This window comes from Rhodofomes roseus (genome assembly GCF_022264815.1).
Source record: "Rhodofomes roseus strain CIRM-BRFM 1785 chromosome Unknown C8Q71scaffold_34, whole genome shotgun sequence".
Taxonomy (NCBI): Eukaryota; Fungi; Basidiomycota; class Agaricomycetes; order Polyporales; family Fomitopsidaceae; genus Rhodofomes; species Rhodofomes roseus.
The window spans coordinates 340777-356840 of record NW_025952990.1 but is presented as its reverse complement, the minus strand read 5'-3'; the positions used below and the strand labels follow the sequence as shown (position 1 = coordinate 356840).

Sequence of the window (16064 nt, the reverse complement as noted above, 5' to 3'; positions counted from 1 at the left end):
TCGACGCCGAAAGCGTCTTGTACCGCAAGGTGTGTCATAACAGGAGCACAGTTGTTTGAACGACCGTTCATTTACGCCTCAGTCGTATTCGGACCTCTCAGTAGGGGCGTGTCACAGGATTTACATAAACAATTATAGAGATACATCGATCCTTCCGCAACAGTGACGGATGCAGCCCGCGAATTAATCACAGAATGTAAAGGCAAGATTGACCTGTGAGGGTTTGTGTTCAGCTCAATCCAAAGAACAGAGTATATGCTCCAACTCACGTTGTCGGCGCTGCAACCAACGATAGCAAAGTTGTCGCCGGGCTTGCGGTATGCCTTCGGGCAGCTAGCGCTAGTGCCTATATGATCTCCGTTAGACTGCCGTCGTACACAGTGACGATTTGGACTCACAGTCGGTACCGTCGTCATCGCAGCCGTCGTAGTAGCCAAGGCCACTCGTCACCGAGAACACATGGCTATCACGCAGAGTGGTCAGCGCGCCGCTATTGAGGAAGAATGGATGGAGACAGCTCACGGAGGGATCAAAGAGATGTCGGCAGAGCTAGCGCCATTCTTGAGCGTCGCCTCAACGAGGGTGCATTCTTCTCCATTCGTACCGCAGCCACCTAGTAGATGCGTTCTATTGTCAAGGAAGGAATTGTAGGATGGGTTGCGGATGACAAACCGGTCTGGAGGAACTAGAGGATAGTCAGCGGCATGCCGGAAAGGTGGACATGCGAGAGACTCACGCAATGAGGCCGAGGGCCTCGCCGTCGCTGGTCCACGCCTCGCCGGTGGAGAGGAGCTGGCCGGTCTGTGAATACAAGTAGGGCTAGAGGGCGTGTGGTCAGTACAACAACCGACGCCGACGTCGCTCGCTTACAGTGCCACGGCCGCACCTGCAAGGTCACGCCAATTAGTCTCGAGCAAGAGGATTCAGTGGACGGAGACATACTTGTTGTTGAAGGTATCGGTATGAGACTCAGCGTTGACCTGCAGGAAGGCAACGGCCGCGGCGAGGGATCCGATGGCGAGCTTGAAGAACATGAAGTTGAGGCAAGAGGTCGAAGTGAGTCTGAAGACTGGGACGAGGCTCTGCTGGGGATGTCTCAGCTGGTAGAAGCTGCTGTGCTACCGTGCACGCCGGCAGTTTTTATACCTCGCAGGCCTCAGCTTGTAAGCCGACAGGACTTGCCAGCAACAGGACCCGCCAGCCAAAAGAATTTTTCAGCTGTAAAGAATCTGTTAGCTAGAAGAACCTGTCAGCCGCGGACTTGGCATGAGTGCCGCTTTCGGATGATGCTGCATGTAGGCGGCACTGGAATCTATCATGCTTGGTCCGGCGAAGTCTACTCATGTCGACACAATTAGTTCTTCGTAACCAATTGATGACGATGCAGTCGAGCTGAGCAGCATTTCGCTTCTGTCAAGCTTCTGGAAAAGGGCCTCGGCAACGATATTCGCTGCCTGAAAAACCAGCGCCGTGACCAACGTGCGATAGCACGGCCGACAAGGAGGTAGATGTGCAATATATGCACATGCATCCCATAGTCTGAGAGCGCGTAGTTATATCAAAGCGGATCAGCAAGCGGAATGAAGTCTCCGACCTAGCATCGCTCACCACGCTCCTGCATACCTACATCCAGTAGGTGATAATTCTACGGAATAAATCCGTACTCAGTGACTCGTGTACATTGCCATAAATGAGAAGGGTAAGCAGGGCATACCGGAGTGCCAGTTGCCGAGGGTACCATTGCGGCCGGGACGATTTCGGACGTCGACAGTGGCATCCAGGACCAATGCCCTTGAGCATTTTCGATGCAGCCGCCGACTTCCGGCTCCGATGTGCTGAAGAGTTCTCGACGCAGCCTCTACTAGTGCTAGTAGCTTCCAGCCCCGACGTGCCGGATATTTCTCGACGCAGCCGCTAGCTTCGGGCTCCGATATGCTGGATATCAAGCGTCGCCTCCACCGACGAGCGCTGCAACACGGGAGAGCAAACACGGTCGGACCACGATGAGAGGTGAAAACAGGCCTTCAGTAGTACACATGTGACATGACATGCCTGGCGCACTGTTGAGTGAGTCCATACACATGTCGCCTCCGAGTCCGAAGTTAGGCGAAAGCAACGCAGGCGTACATTGCCCAAGAGTGACCTGTGCCAGATCGACATAAGCCCAGAAATACATTTCATCATTGTTCTGTAAAATAAATCAGATGTAGTGGGCTGTAAAGGGGGGGAATCAAGTACCTCCTCATAGAGAATCCGTTTAACATAAGCCTGAGAGTGAGTCTGTGCGACGGCATGCCCGTCATCAGTCATCATGCAACCAATGTCTTTCATCTGAGCGAGCGAAAGCGCCGTCTAGTACTATGGGATCGTCCGAATGAAGTATGCGCGGGAGGGACAGAAGAAGATACCTAGAGTCTTTCTTCAAGGTTTCAATGGTGAGTCACAGAGTGAGCGAACCTTCACCGCGGGCAAACCAGGTTTTTCGGGCTCCGAAAATGCTAATAACATCGGTCCTCCATGGGAACCTTTTCGGAGAGCTTAACTGACTCCGAAAATGCTCCTACATTTCTCATGTTCGTAGCATGTTCGCCGAAAACACGCATGTTCGGCCTCCGAACATGCTGAAATCGGCTGAAACGCATCATGTTCGCAGCATGTTCTGACAATATTCGGAGTCCGTAAAGGTTCCCAGGCGGGACCGATGTTCGTAGGGGTTTTCGGAGTTCGAACAACCTGGTTTGCCCGCGGTGCTTCTGGGAGGAGGATCGCACAAGCGCTCGCGCGGCCAGGTTCTCACGCCGACGGTTGGGCGGGCCGCCCTCGCCGCGCGCCCAACAGTGGCATGGACTGGCGCCCCGACGCCGACGGGCTTACAGCAGCTTACTCACTCTCTCGTCCGTCGTCCTCCATCCCCAGGCAAGTTGTCGCGGGCAGCCATGCCAGATCCAACGTCAAGCCCCAGCGACAACAAGCCCTTGCCGCCAGGCATGGTCCTCGGGCCCGACGGCAAGCCGTGCAAGATCTGCACCGCGTTCCGCAACTGGACGCCAGCCGACAAGCCAAAGCGGGCGCAGAACGGCAAGCAGCCCGCTCCTGGCATCGCCGCGACCATGGCCGCCATGGCAGCGGGCAGCAGTGCCGTCGCCCGCCAGCCCGACCCGGACACCCGCCCAGAGTACTGCCCGCCGGACGTGGAACAGCTGGGCCGCGCGACCTGGACGTTCCTCCATACCACCGCCGCGTACTACCCGGAGAAGCCCACGTCCAACCAGCGCGTGAATATGCTCACGCTGCTCCGCTCGCTCCCTGTGTTGTACCCGTGCTCGCATTGCGCGTCGCATCTGGACACGAACATCAAGGAAAACCCGCCGGATGTCAGTGGGAGGGTCGCGTTGAGCAGATGGCTTTGCGAGAGGCACAATGACGTGAATTCGAGGCTGGGCAAGCTGAGGTTTGACTGCTCGATAGAGAAAACAGACGAGCGGTGGAAGAATGGGCCTAGCGATGGTAGCTGCGATTGACGGGCGTGAAAAGGTGAGTAATACCCACATGTCATGGCTGTTTGCAACACTGACTTAGCGCATAGTACAATGCTATGGACGGTAGTTGGATACTGTTGTAATTGATTAATCCTCGAATGTCATCCGCTCCCCTCACAGATATGTCCCAGCCGTCTTTCCGGTCGGACGCTTCACGACAGTAACGCAGCAACACCTCGTTTCCCTTGGCTCGCTACCTCACTCACAACACCACAAGGTTCATGAGGTTCCAAGGTTCCTCTCAGCGGCGATTTAGAGCGTGCCGGTGCAGGGTAAACCTCACCACGGCCGCGCATACTCACGTCAGAAGCTGGTTGGAGTTAGGTATGCACCTGCGGGGATATCACGTATGATTCGCTGACATTGACAGGACCTCGTGCCCTGTTCACAGAGTGATTGTGTAACCGCTACCCTGATCCTAGACCCTTGATAATCCTCGCCTTTGTGGTGATGATACGAGGTACGCCTCGCGGAATATCCCCGAAATGAATGTCTTCGCTGATCATCGGATGCTATCGTTCGTGGGTCCGTGTATGCATGCCATTTGTTCTCCGTGCGACAGCTAAGCCGTTCATGAGAGATGTTCACCCGTTGGCTTGATGCGTTGTTGCCATGCAGTCATCCTTTAATGCATTATCTTACGGGGTGTGGATTGCTAACCATGCGCGGACCTCGCTTGCTCATGTGTGTATGGCCACTCAACACGCTCACGCTCACCGTGCGTGAGGGCCCCTTCACCGTCACCAGGGCAACGCTCACGCTCGGGTTAGGCGAGCCTGGGTGAGTCGCCCATCGCGTATCCCGTCCACGCCCATCTGATGTCAGACCAGGTCGACGATCAACTTAGCTACGGTTAAATTGGTGCCTGTGGACCTCACGTCGGTGCACCCGTTTTGTGACCCCACGCCCGTGAGGCGTAGAATTGGAACAGCTTCAACGACAACAACACCTTGTACACGTCGCGCACGATGGGCACGGGGAACGCCTCCGTCTTGGTCAGCGTGAACTCGAGTGTTGCGTTCGCCGTGTACATGGGCACCTCCTCTGTCGACAACACGTACCTCGTGGACATCGACCCCGCGCCGACGGCGCATGTCCTCGCGGACTCAAGCGAGGCTTACCAGTTCAACGCTACGACGCCCTGGGCCTTGTACGAGGAGGTCTGGTATGTGGCGGCTGGCCTGGACAGGACGGAGACGTATACGGTGACGTTGACCAATAAGAGGAGCTTGCTGATGCTGGATCGTGTCATGTTTTGTGATGCTATAGCTATGCATCGGTACGTACTATTGCTCCCTATGGACCGAGGCTACCTTGCACATGCTGATCATTAGTCGTGGGTCAGGGCGCCGTCGTTTTCTGCATCTGTTAGCTAATCTCGCCGTCAAATCCCGCAGCTCCGAGCCCTGTTGGTTCGACGAGATCGTCACAACATGGATTGGGTGGTGGGGCTATTGCCGGGGTCACCGTGTGTACTATTTGATAAAACGGTGGATATACGCGCAATCGCTGACTCAATCTACTCCTAGGTAGGAAGCGCTGCAGCAGCCTTCGCTGCCCTTCTCGCCTTCCTGCCTCCTCGCAGGAGACGTCGGCTGGAAGTCACCCCATTTGAGTCTGCAGAACCAAAGCGCACGGAAACGACTACGTCTCCTCAGACTAGCGATGGCGCCCACGCGGCAGCGTTTCCGAGCTCCAGTGACATTGTCGCCGTCCTCCCGAACCCCTGTGAGTCGAGTTCTGCCTTTCGCGTGGGATCGAGCTGACGTTATATGATTTTGAAGACACGTATTCATACGTGGAGATCGCGACGTCCTCGCGAATCGATACCGAAGGCCGATCCTCTTCTACTGCGGACCGACCGCGTCTCAAAGATGGAGAAAGGGCTGCGGCGCCGTCACCTCGTGACGTCGACGGGCCATCTACATCGTCAGTGCGATTTCAGGTCGCTACCTACGCTTGTATGCAGGCCAGTTGCCGACTCGTTGTCTCCCATGTACAACCGCAATGGAACAGGAGTTCTGCAGAGTGGCCGCGGTGAATACCTCACAAAGGTCCTTGAGACGGCGTGAACTGTCCAGTAAGTCAACCTTTTGTCTGGGACGATTATGGAGGGCCGAACATGCGTAATTACCAGCCTGCGCAGAGCGACTGCGATCATGGCACGGTATATGAATGGAAAGTACGAACTCTGCAATTGACGGCTCTTGTCGAAGTTGTGGATTCAAAACTGAAGCTGAACGATACCCGAGAGAACGTTAGATTGCGTCGACATATACCATGCTGAAGAAGGTGGTGATAGGTACTTACGCGGCGCTACAGTCAAGCGTTTAAACGTTTACAGCTTAGGATGTAGTACTTACTTACATAAGCTTTGACTTTAACTATGGCGCCTATCGTGCCGAGTTTTCTAACTGCAACCACCGTCTTGGTGCCCGCCGTCCCCCCTCGCTGCCACAAGAAGGGAACTCCACCTTACATTGTCGAGCAAATATATCAAGAACTAGAGTTTGCTCGGAATAACGGTGCGTGACTGTCGTCGTAGTGCGCGGGACGTCAGCTCATTCTAGCCTGCTTCACTGTTCAGTTTCTACATCTGTACTCAGCGAAGACAGCATTCTGTGTTCTGCACACTCACCAACGGGCACGGCTGCCTCGCTGCCTTTGGACTCATTATGACCGCTTGTCCAGCCCCCATCGAGGTGCTTGATCTCATTCTCGACAACCTGGACGGCGATCCGGTTGAGCTCAGAACATGCAGTTTAACGTGCCATGCTTGGGTCCATATATGCCGACAGCGGCTCTTTCAATCCGTAGATCTCAGGTGCACCAAGACGCATTGCGACGGGTTCCTACGGGTGCTGCAATCGTCCGCTTCGACGGGTGCACCGATTGCTGACTACGTCCGCGAACTCACGCTCTGGGGAGACAATAACCCTGACTATAGGCACTACTCCTTGGCTCGCCTCATATGTCGGTACATTGGCTTCAGGATACTCGCGAGGTTGTCCGGTACATCCGAGCCCATGGGGCAATCCCGGCTTGGCCCCAGTATCCGAGTCACGCTCGGTCGTATACTGAAGCGGCTTCATCGGACTCAGCTGCTGCGACTTAGGAACTTCGATTGGTGTGATATTGCACCTTTTACATTCCGGGGCCAAGCCAGCGCAAGTTCGAGAGCCCTTGTGGACCTATTCGCCGCCATTCCCGCTGTGTCCTCATTGGATATCTTCTGTGCGATCTTCCTCTCCCCTTCCGAACTCTTACAACTACTGGCCGCGTTTCCTGGATTATCCACCCTGACACTGCAACACATTCGCTGGCATCCCGATGTCGACTTGTCCCATAGGCCAGACTCTGCGGCTCTCTGTCACTCAAGCGTTGGCGTCCGGCGCATCGAGAAGCTCTCCCTCGATGCAGACATCAAGATGCTGCCCTCGTTCGTCGAAGGCCTGTTGAACCCACCGTTCGCCCCGGCGGTTCGTGAGATGTCCATCGACAGCTGCCCTCGCAGTGCCGAGAACTTGACCACCACGATGCTCTTATCGCGAATGCGGTCGACACTGGAGGTGCTCCACGTGAACTACTTCCCATCGCAGGACATACAATGTGAGTTGTACTAAACGATCTTCATGTATATACTAAGTTGACGATATGTCTAGCGTCCTTAGCGGAACTGGACTGCTCACAGCACCACAAGCTACGCATCGTCACGCTCAGCTACGTTTTCGGCTCATCGAGGAGTGTCCGAGCTATTTGTCCCTACCTTCCTCAGTTCTTGCAATCGCTACCAAAGAGTATTCAGCAACTCCAGCTACGCTTTGAGATGCATGGTCTGGATTCAACCGACCCCATTGTCTTTCTAGACTTCACAGACTGGGATGCTCTGGACCGAGCGCTTGCCGAACTGCACGAGAGACTCACGGCCCTACGGACCACAATCGACGTCAGGATCATGCTCGACGGCCGCGGCATCGATATACGCCCCGAGGTCGTGCGGCCCGTCATTGATCGCCTACCGAGGAGCCTCAGAGGAGGGGCGCAAATCTATCTTCTGGGCTCCTGTGAATGAAGAGGGCATGTGGAGAGCGATTGTGTGCCAATTTGGCTCGGGACGCCGTCTCTATGAATGGACCCACCGAGCTCCTTGTGTCCACGTCCTCCCTCTGTGCGATTTTCTCGGTGAGTTCCTTAAATGTCCTATGCTACAGTGGCTGATTGCTTCGGACTATGTCTAGAACGCAAGCGGGGTTTCCGGACCAAACGGGACGCATCGCGTGCATGCTGTTCCATAGATATTGGGTGTCGGACGCACGAAAATCATAGAGGGAGTTCGGAGGGGAGGGTTGATCGGTCGAGTGAACGGAGAACTGGTGCGTTTGACGCTGTCTCTATGTCGTTCAGCCAGTATCATGCACACGGAGTGATATTGTAACTTTCTTGCAGGACCAGGTGCTGGGCTTGCCGATGTAAACCACTCAAATCCAACAGTATTGCGTCGTGCGTTACCTGGATATGATTTCTGTTCCTATTCATTGCATCGTGGCTGTGGGTACAACGTCGTATAACGGTCGCTGTCCGCCAAACTTAGACAGCGTGTGGGCCTCCTCATGTCCTCATGTTCTCTTGGCAGTCAGGTGACCTGTCAGACTCAACCTAGAGCCCGTCAGAGCCCGTCACCGAAATCGCCGAGGTTCTGATGCTTGGTTCGTACTACTTATCATACCATCGCGCTCATAAAAGCGCTTCTTGTTCTTTTATGGTCGGCAACGGAGACTAATTGGCACTCATGGCAGGTCGGATTACCTCGTCTCTTTAGACGCTACATAAAGCTGCAGAAAATGTCGGCCTGACGACAGGAATGTACTATGCCAAAGATTCCCTGCGTGACTCAGGTGCGTTACATATGTCGCATTTGTGTATGCCAGTACGGCAGCACGTACGAGTTCATGATGTTCCGCTCGTACATTCGCGCTTATTCTAGCTACACAGCTGTTCGATTCGGGGAGCGGTGGATGGAGGCAGCTGCGACGCATTTGTTCCATTGCCCGATCCTGTGCGCCGCCGGTATCCCTTATTCACCGGAACGGACTCAACACTCATGAGCGTCCGCCGCTTCTTCTCATAATGTCCGCAGTCATCCCCCCTTTCACCGAAACGATGAGAATCTGATTTTTCACAGCCAGATTGACAGCAAAGGGGCTCATGGGCCTGTATCGGCCAATGGATAGATGGCCATGTTCGTAAGCGCTCTGTACTGACCGTACATCTAACTGCCAGTGACTGTACATCCAACTGCCAGTGACTGACCGTTCTAAATGCCAGTGTGATATGGTGAGGCATAGTCGAACTGCGCCAACATCGCATGGACGCAACTTCCGGGTCGGACGTTTACTGCGCGCGTCTCACTGCTCATATATCTGATATCCAGGTGCAGGGACAGCACCCTAGTTGCTTCTCCTCTCACCGGCTTCCTGTTGGCATGTCTGACCTCCTGCAGCGACTACGGCCGATACATCATGACCCAAAGTACGACCTTCCGCTCGCGAAGACTAGGCTAGCACGGTGGCGAAAGACTACGTCCTGGCTTAGGAACCCCATCCGAATTGCTTTGGTCGGCCTCGCAGTTGTCGCATCCTTCCTTCTCGTGAAGAGATTCGAGCAGGACTCGCGCAAGACAGGTCGTTTGGTGGAGAAGGTCCTAGACGTCCTAGTCCCTGAGCCGGGACCGAGGGCGCCACTTTATGAACGCTTTCGCGAGCACGAACTGGAGCTGTCTGAGCGGACAGGCGACCCGCCAGAGGCGAAGTATCTATTCTTCGCAAACAACGTTCATGGTGAGTGATTCTCGTGCAATCCCTCGGAGGAGCAGCCCGAATAGCACGCGATGTTGTTCTAAGCGCGGCTGCGTAGCGCTTCCGTCTTGTCGTTCCGTTTTGTCGGCCGCAGCATGCCAGTGGCTGGGGTCACATATGTAGCTCTTGCTGCCGTCAGTGGTCCCTGCACTGGCATGCTGCGCAAGTACATTTGCAAATTCAAGCAATTGCAAATGCAGACCGCACGTCTCGACGCTCTCCTGCCCCCAAACAGGCAGGGTTAGAGGCGTCTCATTAGCCAGCCGGTGGTCAAGCCGGCGCTTCCTGACGCCGCACCAAACCTTCTATGCGAGCCCCCTATTGTCAGTCTCCATGGTTTCTAGATGACGGATTTACTTCGGCCTACATCCGACCCATCTGCGCGGCAGCCATTGCTTGCGACTCCGAAAGCGCATCCTTTTGCCTTCCGTGATTGGGCCCTCGCTCACTAAACTCCCAGGTGCTGGGTGGGGAAATGTTATGCAAGAGTTACTTCTGCATGCATACACAGCCTACCGAGTGAACCGAACGTGAGTCTTCCCTCATGTCGTATTCGAGTCACTGATACCGACATGGCCGTCAGATTTGTTTGGTACGACCACGGGTGGAACACAGACGGTACGAAATACACGTTTTACAATGGTAAACGGATACCCTCCAGGATACCGCTCTCTGCTCTTTTGCAAGGTTGGTTCCCCGCCGACCTTGGCTTCTGACACAATGGTGATGATTCCGCTCCCGTCAGGACCTCTCGTGGGCGCACAGCCCAGGACATCGGAGCCATCTGCCATCCACCCATTCGGAGTTTCAGAAGACTACTTCAATATCATCTGTCCGGAACGCGCTCGTCGAAAGATCTCAGCGACAGAGATTTTTGCGCTCATTGGACACGAGCCGACAGTTGAGTCATTGGTCGCCAAAATGATGGAGGCTGTGGGTGCTATGCCTGACAAGTGCGTCGAGGTCATGAAGCCTAAGACCTTCTTCGACGTTGAGTACGTGATTGTTTGGCAGTTCGTTGGCAGGCGCGCTCATCGCAGCATCTGACAGTGTGTTTGGCGACGGACGGCGGCTGCTGGATGACTGGCCGGCGTATTCGAAGTCGCCCATACTCCAGGAATTCTTCTGGTCTCCGCTTGTTGAGCTCGCATTCGACACGAACCGCGAGACGTTCTCGTCCACGTCGCCCGCGACGTCCCTTCTCAGCTCCTTGCCTCTCTACCCCTACGCAGACATGTCTCCAAGCGCGCAGCGATACACGCCTCTCCCAGGACTGCTCGCGCTCCATGTCCGACGAGGTGACTTTGTGGAACACTGCGTCAAGCTTGCGAAGTGGGGATCGAGCTACGTCGGGTTCAACTCATTCCCCGAGCTTCCGGACCGCTTCGAGTATCCGCCGGAGAGCACCTCAGAGCAACGCATCGCGTTATATCGGCCTCACTGCTATGTCGAGGTTGCCGATATTATCCGCCGCGTGCAGGAAGTTCGCGAGGCGGAGCGGGCGACGGGGCGTGACGAACTTCGGGATGTATACCTCATGACGAACGCACCGGAAGAATGGATCACAGAAGTCAAACTAGCATTGAATGCTATGCCCGGGGTAGCGTGGAGGTCTATATCCAGCAGCCGTGACTTGGTAGTGAACCGGGAGCAGCAGTACGTCAAGCAAGCCGTAGACATGCTGATCGGGCAGCGGGCGCAGGTTTTTATGGGCAATGGGGTGAGACGTGGCATGGTCTGTGCGCGAGCTTTTTGCTGATGTCGGGTCGAACAGTTCTCGAGCTTGTCTGGAGCAGTGACGATGTTCCGGATGGCTAATGGCATCTCGCCTGATCAATGTCGCTTATTCTGATCGTAGGCGTGTTTTGTGTGTTGTAAACCTGGGTATGGAGGACATTTGTCCGAAGAAGTGTTCAGCTCACTGAAAATCGGGATGTAATGTTTGCGACTAATGTATACCGGGATGTAGACTACGGGTGGGCTAGCCATTTGTGTCGCGCTATTTGACTCCACGGACGTTGAGCACGTTGATTGATACGTGTTGGCGTCCTCAAGGTGTCTCGGCATTCGGACATTCCTAATAGGATGGCTCAGTAGGAGTCGACCGCGCAATTGCACCGACACCGCATTCAAATTGTGTGGTTCTATCTCTTTCCGGCCGCGCGATCGAGTACTACCCGAGCCGCTGGTGGTTGCACACGCCGGGTCAGTTTGTGCATGGTTGTTGTGCTGACGTCTCACCAGATCTAGGCCTCCAAGGCAAGCCATGACTACAATGGCACAGACGGAGGACGAAGCGCAGCTACCTCTATGTCCAAGAGTGCATCGTCCAGCACGGATGAAACCAGAGCCGCGGAAGGATAGTCGTGAACGAAATGCGAGTATTGGCGACAGACTTGCAGGGTCAGGATGTGGTTTGTCTGAGACCAATTGAACGAGCATTACATGCCTTGAAAGGGTACGAATCGCGACAAGGACAATCACACCATGACGATGCAACCCTGAGACGGACACCATCTCCACACTTTCTCTCCGCATCAAGTTTCACGAACGCACAAAGATACACGTAGAGGAGAGCAAGAAAACATCAGGTATCGCCGTTTCGAAACAGGCAATCAACGGCCCTCGTACTCTTGGTCGCTCCACACAGCTGCCTACTTCCTCTTTTCCCTCTCGGCCGCAGCGCTGCCCGCACGGACTAGGCCAAGCACTCGGAAGCCCATATCGATTGTCATGAGGAGCGGGACGATGAGGAATGGGACGTAGCTCGCCAGAAGGCCCAGGCGTTGGGTAGGGTTTATGCTGATGCTGCTCGGGTCAGTTGAGGCGACAGACGTGACGGGCGTGTAGAGAATAGTCGTAAGGCAGGGGAGCGTGGTCGTGGCCGCGGAGGAGGCGTAGACGAGAAGGAGCACATAGATAGCACGGCTGTCTGGTGAGTTATACAAGATAAGTGGCTGAACGCTGAGGTGCGCGGACTCCTCGCAACAGGCAGAGGGACGTACCCTTGTACAGCCCACGCATGCCCAGAAGGAAGACAGGGAGTTGGAAGAAAGCTTCCATGACGACAAATGTGTGGAACCAGTTGAATGACTCCGCTTTTGCGGACCCGAAGAAGCCCATGACGCCGCCGATGAGTGGGTCGTTGTATGTCGTTAAGTAGTAGTCCACGATGCCCTTCATGGCGCTAGGGACGAGATGCGGTGGATAGACCGCTTGAAGGTCCACGACGATCGTCGCGAATGTGTGCATCTAGGGTCGCGTACAGTTCAATAATCAGGACATTCAGAGACGAACACCAATGTGCTCGCAGAAGGAGGAGCCTGAGAACGAAGTGGGTAACTCACGAGGAAGAATGAAAAGTATACCAGGTCCAAGGGACGAGACGTGAGTGGTCTTCTTGCCATGTTGTGTGATGTATGCGACGTGAGGTTGTAATGCGTGATCCAAGTCTGCTAATTTCAAGGTGCAGGGGTCAGTGTCACGGTGAATAAACTCGGAGCCTAGAACAGACCACATACTCGGAGACACAGCGAGGGGAGGTAGAGCGCGCGCGGTCCAGAGCGCAGGTCTTTATATCGCTGCTATATCGTACGACTGCCTGAGTGTCAGTATATGAGGATGAGGCTTCCGACATCCAGATGGATGCGGCCAGCGGCCCCTGAGCGGCCCAGCGCTGGCAGCCAAGCGCTGTCTACGCGGTCACGTGTGCGCGTCCAGTTGGGCGTACTGCGACGCTGAACGCTACGGCTCATCTTATACTTGTTACGCCCTCCTGAAACTATCAACCATGCTATTCAAGTCTCCCTATGTGCTCTAGACAGCCATGCTCCGTATGGCTTTCGCGCTTTCACAGACTGACTGAGAAATCAACCAATGCCAACCTTAGTCTCCGTCGTCAGATACCTGCTGCTTGCATTGGACGATCCGCTGTACTGTCACAATGGGACACCACGATGGACGAAAAGATAGTATAGATACGCACGCAAGGAGTTGAGGAGCCTCGAGGACGCCTCGACGCTGTCGGTAGCTGGGAAGCAGTAGCATGCGAAAGAGTCACTAGAAATTTCAACATGTCAATCCAACGCATCTCGGCCTACACCGCACAGTAGCGATACAATATCGAAGGACAAGTGAATCACACCTGGTCCTTCGTGTACAATCACAATTGAGATACCTAGAAATAGCTCAGGACTTCATGTGCGTGCCGAGGTGAGCACCGCGAGGAAGGGAAGACCCCAGCCTGAGCACGCGCGACGGGAGTGGGAGGAGGTAATGGGGCCAGGATCATGATGCAGGAAAGAGGAATACCCGTGGGGACGCGCGCAAGTCCTGTCGGATTTACACCTCGTCCATTATCTCACCTGACGAAGCAACGCCAACATCGCTACCAACAGCCTCGCTATCCGACCGGACTCTCTTCCGTTCCCGCTCGTCGCCCTCGCCCTCATCGCCCTCGCCCTTCTTATCCTCCGCCAGCTTCGCCGCCAAGGCGCGCTTCTTCTTGAGCCGTGCCTGCTCGCGCTGGGATAGTTCCTTCTTCTGGCCCTTGTCCTCCGCGCCGGGCTCGGGCGTGGCCTCCGCGAGCAGATCCCGCCGGAGCGGGTCGTGCTCCGGGTCGACGTTCTTCGGCATGGAGGAGAGGGCGGAGTAGAGATCGAGGGTCTTCAGTTCGTCGGGCGTAGCTGTGGGGGCGGCGGACGGGTCAGCGAGGGCTCGCGCAGATGCCAGGGGGTGAACGTCAACACCAACCTCGGAGCCGAGCTGATGTCCGGAGCGTCGTGAGGGTGGGCACGTCGTCTTCGGCGACGACGACCGGCTGCTGCGAGTATGTGGGCGTAAGACGCGGACGGAGCAGATATGGCTGTGACTCACCGAGCCAGATGCCCACGAGAGCAGGACAGCCGGGGATGACTTGTTGGCACGGCTTGTCGCTACACCGGCCTGTGCTGGAGGGACGTCGAGCAAGACCCATGTGGTTTGATAGACGCCCATCATGAAGTCGAGTACGGGGTGGCCAAAGTCGATTGCGTGGATCTTTGGGGGTGGGCCCTCGCCTGATTCTGGATAGCTGAAGTAGAACAGTGCTGTTGCGCTGTCGAGCGTAGAGCACACAGTCAGCTCGAGCGGCGTGAGTGGACGACATGTGGAACTGACCCGACCGCACTGAAGAGCACGAATTTGCCATGTCTGCCTTGATCGCAACTCCGGATTTTGTATATGACAAGGACTGTCTTGTCCACGTCCTCCTCCGGCACGGCCATCTCCGCATCGTCTTCAGGTGCCTCCTGCGCCGCTTCTCCTGACGCCGCAGAACCCTCTGCCTCTCCGTCTTCTACAACCGGTGTTCCCTCCGTGCTGCCCTCCTCCACATCCTTGCCCTTTCCTTGAGCCTTCCGACCTCTCCTTCTCCTCCTCGCCGGTTGGTTCTCCCCCGCGCCTCCTTCCTCGTTATCTCCGTCATCCCAGCCACGCCTGCCCTTCGGTGCCTTCACCTTGATGTACGGCTCCACAACGTCCGCTATGGGCACATCGGCGACGACCTCTCCGGACATCCAGTCCCACATCTTGAGCACCGGGTCGCCGCCGCCCGAGATCAGCACCTCCGGCGCGAAATGGGGGATGTGTATCTCCGAGACGAACCTGCGATGGGTCAGCGGGCGTCGGTATAGGTGTATGTGAACCTACGCACTTCTCGTGCCCGAGACAGTACCGCTCGACGACGTAGCCCTTGGGGTACCAGCTCACGCGGATGTGCTCGTCGCGGTCGGCGGTGACGATGTACTTCTCGTCGCGGGTCAGCAGGAAGGAGGTGAGGAGGGAGACGTGCCCGAGGACGAGCACGCCGTCGGAGGGGTTCTCGTGCGAGGTGAGGGCACCCCGTTTTGAGCTGCCGGCACTTGGCACCGTGTTGCCTGCCGGTTTTGCCTTGGGATAGAGCGGATAACTTGGGATACGAGGATCGTGTGCACATGAGCGGGGTGGCGCAGGAGATGTTCTGTTCTGTGCATGGCTCACCTGAACACATCGCCGAACTTGTCCGATATGAGGAGTGTGAGACCGTTGCGCGTGAAGGCAATCTCGGTTGGCTTCTTTGGCAGTGGCCTAAAGGCGAGATGGTTAGAAAAGACGCGGGACGCGATCGAAGGGACGTACCGAACGCTCATGAGCCGCAAGCCGACGATTTGCCAAGTCTTGAGTTGTTTATCGTCGCCCACGGTGGCTAGGTGCGAGAAGCTGCCGTCGACGGCGAGGCAGCGGATGGGACCCGACTTGAGCAGGGCGTCCCTGGCTGCGCCGACCAAGCGAGCAGTCGAGTGCACGATCTTGCCAGATCTGCAGGACGTCAGAGATAGTCAGGTGGTGGAGGGGAACGACGCACATTGGGTCAATGACCTGTATATGAGGGCCCGATACGACAATGGTCCACAAGGGCCCGAGCAGCAGCTTGGTGTGCGGCCAGAAGGTCGCGACCGGGGCTTGGGTGTCCATGCAGGCCGCAAGCGCGCCAGGGGCGATCGGATGGAGCTGAGCGATGTGGGTGTCCGAGAAGAGGACGAGGAGCGAGGCGAGGGGGCTAGTAGTAGTAAGTAGGAGGAGGAGGAGGAGGAGGGGGGTCCATTTAGCCACCGGCCGATAGCGCACGCGCGTCTCGACTTCTTGACGGTGC

The 16064-nt window shown here is 55.9% G+C and overlaps 8 protein-coding genes across 8 annotated transcripts; 5 read left to right on the top strand and 3 right to left on the bottom strand.

The window, feature by feature from the left end:
* Positions 1-183: 183 nt before the first annotated feature.
* Positions 184-1034, bottom strand: C8Q71DRAFT_727798 (uncharacterized protein; the record flags this gene model as incomplete). The annotated part of the gene is made up of 7 exons (XM_047921898.1): positions 184-213; positions 270-346; positions 399-463; positions 523-627; positions 737-819; positions 871-886; positions 943-1034. 7 exons carry the CDS (start codon positions 1032-1034, stop codon positions 184-186), a joined length of 468 nt encoding a protein of 155 aa, XP_047773409.1.
* A 1758-nt stretch (positions 1035-2792) lies between these two features.
* C8Q71DRAFT_387406 (ERV/ALR sulfhydryl oxidase domain-containing protein) lies at positions 2793-3932 on the top strand. The gene is made up of 4 exons (XM_047918239.1): positions 2793-3534; positions 3587-3618; positions 3671-3863; positions 3931-3932. Exon 1 carries the CDS (start codon positions 2937-2939, stop codon positions 3519-3521), a length of 585 nt encoding a protein of 194 aa, XP_047773408.1. The 5' UTR covers positions 2793-2936; the 3' UTR covers positions 3522-3534; positions 3587-3618; positions 3671-3863; positions 3931-3932.
* A 399-nt stretch (positions 3933-4331) lies between these two features.
* Positions 4332-5055, top strand: C8Q71DRAFT_387634 (uncharacterized protein). The gene is made up of 2 exons (XM_047918242.1): positions 4332-4818; positions 4885-5055. The coding sequence occupies exons 1-2, from the start codon at positions 4508-4510 to the stop codon at positions 4913-4915; spliced, it is 342 nt and encodes a 113-aa protein (XP_047773407.1). The 5' UTR covers positions 4332-4507; the 3' UTR covers positions 4916-5055.
* Positions 5056-5925: 870 nt separating this feature from the next.
* On the top strand, positions 5926-7611 carry C8Q71DRAFT_727795 (uncharacterized protein; the record flags this gene model as incomplete). Its single annotated transcript, XM_047921897.1, has 3 exons — positions 5926-6064; positions 6231-7148; positions 7211-7611. 3 exons carry the CDS (start codon positions 5926-5928, stop codon positions 7609-7611), a joined length of 1458 nt encoding a protein of 485 aa, XP_047773406.1.
* Positions 7612-8741: 1130 nt separating this feature from the next.
* On the top strand, positions 8742-9543 carry C8Q71DRAFT_387454 (uncharacterized protein). Its single transcript, XM_047918240.1, has 2 exons — positions 8742-8778; positions 8842-9543. Exon 2 carries the CDS (start codon positions 8905-8907, stop codon positions 9382-9384), a length of 480 nt encoding a protein of 159 aa, XP_047773405.1. The 5' UTR covers positions 8742-8778; positions 8842-8904; the 3' UTR covers positions 9385-9543.
* Positions 9544-11541, top strand: C8Q71DRAFT_387455 (uncharacterized protein). Its single transcript, XM_047918241.1, has 6 exons — positions 9544-9804; positions 9855-9924; positions 9978-10081; positions 10140-10389; positions 10445-11114; positions 11169-11541. The coding sequence occupies exons 1-6, from the start codon at positions 9702-9704 to the stop codon at positions 11244-11246; spliced, it is 1275 nt and encodes a 424-aa protein (XP_047773404.1). The 5' UTR covers positions 9544-9701; the 3' UTR covers positions 11247-11541.
* A 507-nt stretch (positions 11542-12048) lies between these two features.
* Positions 12049-13112, bottom strand: C8Q71DRAFT_843317 (transmembrane protein 6/97; the record flags this gene model as incomplete). The annotated part of the gene is made up of 4 exons (XM_047926566.1): positions 12916-13112; positions 12742-12849; positions 12396-12646; positions 12049-12322 (listed from the first exon to the last, which is right to left on the bottom strand). Exons 2-4 carry the CDS (start codon positions 12799-12801, stop codon positions 12049-12051), a joined length of 585 nt encoding a protein of 194 aa, XP_047773403.1. The 5' UTR covers positions 12802-12849; positions 12916-13112.
* Positions 13113-13171: 59 nt separating this feature from the next.
* Positions 13172-16050, bottom strand: C8Q71DRAFT_788373 (WD40-repeat-containing domain protein). The gene is made up of 10 exons (XM_047925216.1): positions 15777-16050; positions 15551-15730; positions 15413-15499; positions 15087-15341; positions 14552-15037; positions 14270-14489; positions 14147-14216; positions 13759-14079; positions 13380-13453; positions 13172-13324 (listed from the first exon to the last, which is right to left on the bottom strand). The coding sequence occupies exons 1-10, from the start codon at positions 15884-15886 to the stop codon at positions 13280-13282; spliced, it is 1848 nt and encodes a 615-aa protein (XP_047773402.1). The 5' UTR covers positions 15887-16050; the 3' UTR covers positions 13172-13279.
* Positions 16051-16064: the final 14 nt, after the last annotated feature.

What these genes read in the sequence shown, in the direction of transcription:
- C8Q71DRAFT_387406 (XM_047918239.1), top strand. Translation starts at nt 2,937, where the DNA reads ATGCCAGATCCAACGTCAAGCCCCAGCGACAACAAGCCCTTGCCGCCA.
- C8Q71DRAFT_387634 (XM_047918242.1), top strand. Translation starts at nt 4,508, where the DNA reads ATGGGCACGGGGAACGCCTCCGTCTTGGTCAGCGTGAACTCGAGTGTT. An exon ending in GATGCTATAGCTATGCATCG is followed by an intron (nt 4,819 to 4,884) that starts GTACGTACTATT and finishes GTCGTGGGTCAG; the next exon opens with GGCGCCGTCGTTTTCTGCAT.
- C8Q71DRAFT_387454 (XM_047918240.1), top strand. Translation starts at nt 8,905, where the DNA reads ATGGACGCAACTTCCGGGTCGGACGTTTACTGCGCGCGTCTCACTGCT.
- C8Q71DRAFT_387455 (XM_047918241.1), top strand. Translation starts at nt 9,702, where the DNA reads ATGCGAGCCCCCTATTGTCAGTCTCCATGGTTTCTAGATGACGGATTT. An exon ending in CATTGCTTGCGACTCCGAAA is followed by an intron (nt 9,805 to 9,854) that starts GCGCATCCTTTT and finishes CTAAACTCCCAG; the next exon opens with GTGCTGGGTGGGGAAATGTT. An exon ending in AAGACCTTCTTCGACGTTGA is followed by an intron (nt 10,390 to 10,444) that starts GTACGTGATTGT and finishes AGCATCTGACAG; the next exon opens with TGTGTTTGGCGACGGACGGC.
- C8Q71DRAFT_788373 (XM_047925216.1), bottom strand. Translation starts at nt 15,886, where the DNA reads ATGGACACCCAAGCCCCGGTCGCGACCTTCTGGCCGCACACCAAGCTG. An exon ending in TACTGTCTCGGGCACGAGAA is followed by an intron (nt 15,038 to 15,086) that starts GTGCGTAGGTTC and finishes GACCCATCGCAG; the next exon opens with GTTCGTCTCGGAGATACACA. An exon ending in TCTCGTGGGCATCTGGCTCG is followed by an intron (nt 14,217 to 14,269) that starts GTGAGTCACAGC and finishes ACATACTCGCAG; the next exon opens with CAGCCGGTCGTCGTCGCCGA.